The sequence below is a fragment of the Mixophyes fleayi genome, chromosome 4 (genome assembly GCF_038048845.1).
Source record: "Mixophyes fleayi isolate aMixFle1 chromosome 4, aMixFle1.hap1, whole genome shotgun sequence".
Classification (NCBI taxonomy): Eukaryota; Metazoa; Chordata; class Amphibia; order Anura; family Limnodynastidae; genus Mixophyes; species Mixophyes fleayi.
In genome coordinates this window covers 103426359-103432358 of record NC_134405.1, presented here as the reverse complement: position 1 = coordinate 103432358, position 6000 = coordinate 103426359, and the positions used below count along the sequence as shown (strand labels likewise).

Sequence of the window (6000 nt, the reverse complement as noted above, 5' to 3'; positions counted from 1 at the left end):
TAGCTGGAAAGATTATACATTTTGTTTTGCTGAATTGATTCTAGGTTGGCATTGGGCCATTCATTTAGAAATAGACTCAGAAAATTTCAGCTGGATCGCTGCAGGCACAGCATGTGGTTTAACTTGGATTTAAGTTGTATAAATGGATGTATTGTATACACTACATTTGTGTGGTATTCTGGCATATCTCCTTTATTCCACAACTAGACTTATTTTTCTGTACTGGCTTTCACCTTGACAACAGTATAGTTCAAGTTCCGTCCCACTTTTAGCCCCATTATCCATTTCCTACTAATTAAAATGGTATATAAAGTCAAATGAAATAGAAGGTTTGGGTTTCTTGTTGAAGCACTGCACACAACTCTCTATCTGCTCCTGATTTGCTTTTAGTTTGTTTTATCAAGTGAAGTCACTGCTTGCTGGATCTTTTGTATTGGCACTGGCTTTAGCCAGCCACTCACTGTAGGAATCTGAATAAGCTGAAGTTCTGAAAACAGCAGTCAGCTGTGTCACTGCACAAAACAAGGGGAGGCTTGGGGGTCTTGTGTGTAACCTTGTGTGAGCTGAACAGCAAACTCTGGATCAAAAAGAGAACTGTGAAGATTACAAAGAGGTTCAGTACAATGCAACGTGCAAAGCAACCTAACAGCAGTGCCATATAACATCTCTTACAAGAAGTGCACTAAATCCTAAACTGCCTTCATATAAAGCAAAGAGCTGGAGATGTTGGATATTTTCTGAAGGAGGCAGAAGTCCTATAATAATGAGCGCACCTGCCGCTACTGCTGTTTTTATATTGTCACTAACAGCCATTCCTGTCACTTATATCTTCAACTATGTGTCTACGGTCCATAGGTAAGTGACAATGAGTACATATTGCACAACATACTGTATTTCCATTTATATTTCTTTTTGGTCTTGTTAATAAGATTTTTATCGCGTTGGTCAATATATTCGTTGAACTTTGTTAAATTGCTGTTGATAAATTGTTTTATTTTAAAGTATTATTACAGAACTTCCCTTGAAGCCATCTATTTGACTTAAGCAGAGGAGTAACTGAAATGTCATACTCATCTGCCATCAGCTGTTTGAGTAGCAGACAGGATAACATTGTGTGTGACAAAGTTAAACAGAGACACTCTGATGGCACTTTAAAACCTCAAGTTAAGAAAAGAGTGTCTTGGAGAGGCCATCATATATATATGGAACAGCAAACATAATAGTATCTCCATATGGCTGTATGAAGATCTTCATTGTACAGGGGCTAATAGTTGGGATGCACTACTTGATCACATAGTTAAAAGGACATATAATAACCATATTATGTACTTCATGGAAGACACCTGGGAGAATATACTCATGATTTCAGTTCATTAGGTTCATCCTTTTCTAGATTGTAATATGTGTTTTATATGTATATGCATGAGATTTGTCATTTAAGCAGACTGACGGGACCAGAGCAGGAATGATCTAGCATTATAGTGATGATAGCTCATGGGCACATAGTTTGATGGCACTTACAAGTCTCTAAGTTATTATAAATAGCATACAGCCATGGCCAAGAATATTGGCAGCCTTGCAGTTTTTTCTAATAATGCATCATTTCTTCCAGAACGTTGTTGAAATGAAAAAAATATTTTGGTACCCACATATGTATTTCTTGGTTTGCAGTGATATCATTGATATTTTTCAGTTCCTGTCTGGTTGCTGTTGCTGGTGCTGTGGTTTTAGTGTTGGTAGCCTTATTATCCCGACTGTTGGTCATTCAGAAACCACCCAAAGATGCTTTGTTTTATGGTATGTATGAGCATATAGGGTATGTAATGAAAAATGTCTGTGTCCTGCTATAGAAATGTCTCATTGTTTTGTTACTCTTTTAAATGTATTGGAAGCACTTAACTATTACAATAGCAGGTTCAGTTCTAAGAAGACATGTATCCAACATCAACTTGTCATCAAGACAATAAACAGTAATTAATGCATTGTTTAACATTAATCTTACAAAGCTGAATAATAAACATTAAATATCCAATCAGTTTATACTTAGTTAAATATGTCAGCCATGCAGTATTTCAACTTTGTGCGGCAGATTGCCATGTGAAGAGTTAGGTTCTTCTCTAACATATTGAATTGAGATTGACTGACAAGCTTGCAGACTTGATCTGCAGAAATGAAATGTGTGAATTGATGGATTCAGACACAGAGGCAGGGCCAGTAATACCACAGCAACTCAAATGACCGTAGTCTCAACTTTTTGACCTGTATGAAACCCCATTAAGACAGTCTTCACTATATGATAGGGGGAAGGATGTAATAGAGAGGGGAAGCAGTACTTTAAAGAGAGCTGTTGTTGAATATCAGGTTAACGCTGATCAATGTAGCATCTCATATTGTCAAAGGTTCCTCTTAACCCTTTTCCTCACGGGCTTTCCTCAACAATTCGTCACTGGATCTCTGCCATCAATGACAGTCAGGTGGTTCAGGGACAGGGGCAGGAAGTTTAGTTCGTGGCACCCAAATCATTGCAAATAATGTTTAAATTGGAATTCTGTCTGCACAATACGTAAGTACCATGGTCTTACCAAATAACAGGGGAAGCCCATTTCTGTCAATTTATAGGTTGTCAATTAGATGCAGGTAAATCCATGACAGACACAGTGGGCCTCAGTGGCGGAACTCCCACCTTTCTGGCTACAGGGCCCCAGAGGTGATGAACTTCCGACAGTGCCTGCACCCAGTATCAGCGCAGAGTAAGCTGTGTATGGGATTTGCTGTGCATCCTCAGAAGAACAGAGCAGTAGCCAAAGGATGATCCCCTTAAAATTTTGCTGGGGCCCAGCAATGTCATTTTTCATCCCTGAAGGACCTCATGTACGCCACAGCACTCTGACTTTGTTGGAGACGGTGTGTCAAGATGATCTTTCCAGTACATTTCACAGTGCAAACATACTCTCCACTCTAAAGAGACTCCTCCATAAAGTATGAGTAGGTGCACAGAGAGATGGAAAAATATCCAGAAGTGCAGTGTGCAAGAGTATAAACGTCATATCAAAGTCCAGCCTCTTACAGCCTCCGTTCAATAAACTAAACGTTTCATTTTTCCCCTGAAATATTAATCAAATTAGCATTATTTATTGTTTATGCTAATTGTGAGGGTACATCAGGAATGTCTCTTATATGAATTTCTCATAGTGCACCTACTGCAGTGCAACATGGAGATGCAAAATGAGTGCAATTGAAATTATGGGAGGAGACCTAAAGATCGCCACTCTGAGCTAGTGCAAAAGTCAAATCCTTTTGCAGGGTGCAAATGACAACTTGAAGCTTCTGCATTTTTACACTTTCATAAATTACTAATAAGTAATGTTCATAGTACATTTAGGGGCCTTATTTATCAACAATTTGTAAGCCTTAATTCATGTGGAAACCATATCTGAGCCATTTAATAATAATAACAATCTTATACATCTTCTACTTTAACCAAACTAATTTTCCATAGCGTCAGCCTCATCATTCTTTATTAAGCTCTGAAAACCTTACTTTTACGGAGCTTGTAGTCGATTGCGAAAGCCACCTGAAGATGGTGTTAGCGGCTGAAATCCAATGGCCAAAATACCGCAGTAGAGGAGAGTGCATTGGTTAAGGGACCATTTCAGATCCCTACCCTATCAGGCTGCATGGTTCTTGGTTCTCTTCCCAGCTGATCTATCACATTAATATAGAGTCTTTGCTTTATGGGATGTACTGTCCTAGCATGACTTTAATGATCAATGACTGAAAAAAAGCATTGCTCATCTCTGGAAAACATAGTGATAAGACATTCTACTTTACCAGGATAAAATGCAGACATTCATAAATGGGCCCCTTGATCTTAACGTTAACTGCATATCCCCAAAATGACTTATGTTGTCCAACTTAATGATGATTCAGAAAGGGGAAAGGGTGTTTTATAAACTCAGAGTGCAGGTGCATTTGCTTTTATAGTATTTAGTTGAACAGGATATGGAAAAAGAACATATTTCTGTACTTTGCTCAGCATTTCTTGTCTTTTTCCCTTGTAGTGTATGCAGTGTTTTCTTTTACCAGTGTGGTGGGCCTTATCATTGGACTTGAACAGGATGGAATGATTGACGGATTCATGAGCCTTTATTTAAAAGAGGTAACAGCAGCTAGCCTAGTGATGTACATAGTGCAATGCTCTGCTGCCTGGCATCTAATACTTTCTACTGCCTTATGGATCCTTGTGAGTCTGATGTTGTTATCTGAGGTACAGTTCTGTGTATTGTGCATGTACCAGACCAGTTATTTTCTGGATTTCCCAGAAGAATCAGTCAGTGTGACACTTGTAGCAGGGACTGAATACCTTAAATCCATCCACACAATACAAAAAGTAAGTTTCAAGTACAGAACATACAGTAAGTAGGGATGATGTTGTTTGGGAGGTGGTTCTTCAACACAAAATACGAGGGCATCTAAGCTGTCAGGTCCAATTGTCATTCGAATTCTCAGCTATTCTTAAGTGTGAAATTGTGTCCAACGCCACATCTCCATCCAGCATCACTACGTTTGTAATATGACAGCAGAAATAGTTATGCCAGATAATATCCCAGAAGTAATAGTAGGAATGCCAAGTAATCTACCTGCAGCATTAGCGTCCCTGGTCATATGCCAGCAGCCATATTTATATGTCAATAGTATAGTTGCCAGCAGAAATGGCAGTAATATACAGTTGATTACCCTTTCCCCACCTCATATTCTCCTCCCTGTCATGTTCAGACACTTCGTAAACTGTTGCTGCCTCAGGCAGCGCTTAGTGAGGTAAGGGTGCACACTACTGGTTTCTGATTGGCCACCCATCAGTGGCTGATTACAAGCTGGGACTGCACCCTAAATCATACATAGAAGCAATGTAAAGTAGAGTGTCCATGAAGGGATAGTGGGATGGAAAAATCAGAAGTGATCATTTTCCTCATGGTGCCACCCTCGCCTCACAATAGATGTGCCCCTGCCAATAATCATGATAATATCTTTTGTATAAACGGATTTGTACATCCAAAGTGTGTCTCTAATATACAATGGTAAATTGGTATCAAATTGTCAAAGATGTGAATCGTTACATTTTCTAACCTTTTCCATTAGACTCCGGGGTAGGGACTTTGTGAATTGTAATTCGGCAGGGGTAATCTACTATTTGATATGTCCCTGTAATCTTAAGTATATAGTTATGACTACAACACCATTCTAGAGAAGACTTCTTGAACATATGGAAAATATTAAAAATGCCTTCAGGGACAAGCACAAACTAAAACCATTGATGACAGTGGCACAACATTTTTTTGAATCAACATGAAGGCAATCCTAATGTTTTATGGGCCTTTATAATTAAAAAAAAATACCTTTGAGATGAGAAGAGGTGACCTCAAACAAGAACTTTTAAAAAGAGAATCCAAAATTATTTTTTAATGGATAGTCTGATCCCTAATGGTCTTAATGATCAGAATAACTACATTTTTTATTTAAGATGAATGATTACAGTAATGCCATCAGAATGGATTTAATTATGTCTTAATAAAGCTATATGGGTCTGTGATATTGATAAACATTAAATTATAGCATAATGATATAAGGTTCTTATAAACCTTATGTATATGAAAATGAATTTTTAATTCCGTCCCTTATCAATTTGACTGGACAATAATTTTAAATTTCAGACTGGTGGATTAATTATTCCATCCCAATATTACTGTCAATCACATTTTACATTTCACCACTAATTTCATCACTAATGGTGCTATAATTATATTCAATTAATTTTCACTAATGTTTTTCAAGTTACATTAAAATTATATTCACCTACTTGCATCACATTTTTTTTATGGTTTCTCTTTTTCATAATTTTACACTTCATTATTTATCAACTCTATTAATGTATTTTTCACCTTCATATTTTTAAGTATTTATTTGTATGTTTTAGGTATTAGTATGTTTCATATATGGTTT

General features: G+C 37.4%; 1 protein-coding gene across 1 annotated transcript in view; it reads left to right on the top strand.

Moving 5' to 3' along the window:
- Positions 1-350: 350 nt before the first annotated feature.
- TM6SF1 (transmembrane 6 superfamily member 1) overlaps positions 351-6000 on the top strand; it is a 35340-nt gene continuing 29690 nt past the window's right edge. The window contains exons 1-3 of the mRNA XM_075207912.1: positions 351-855; positions 1694-1797; positions 4062-4159. Coding sequence (XP_075064013.1) covers positions 764-855; positions 1694-1797; positions 4062-4159 — 294 coding nt within the window. The 5' untranslated portion in view covers positions 351-763. The remainder of the gene's footprint in view (positions 856-1693; positions 1798-4061; positions 4160-6000) is intronic.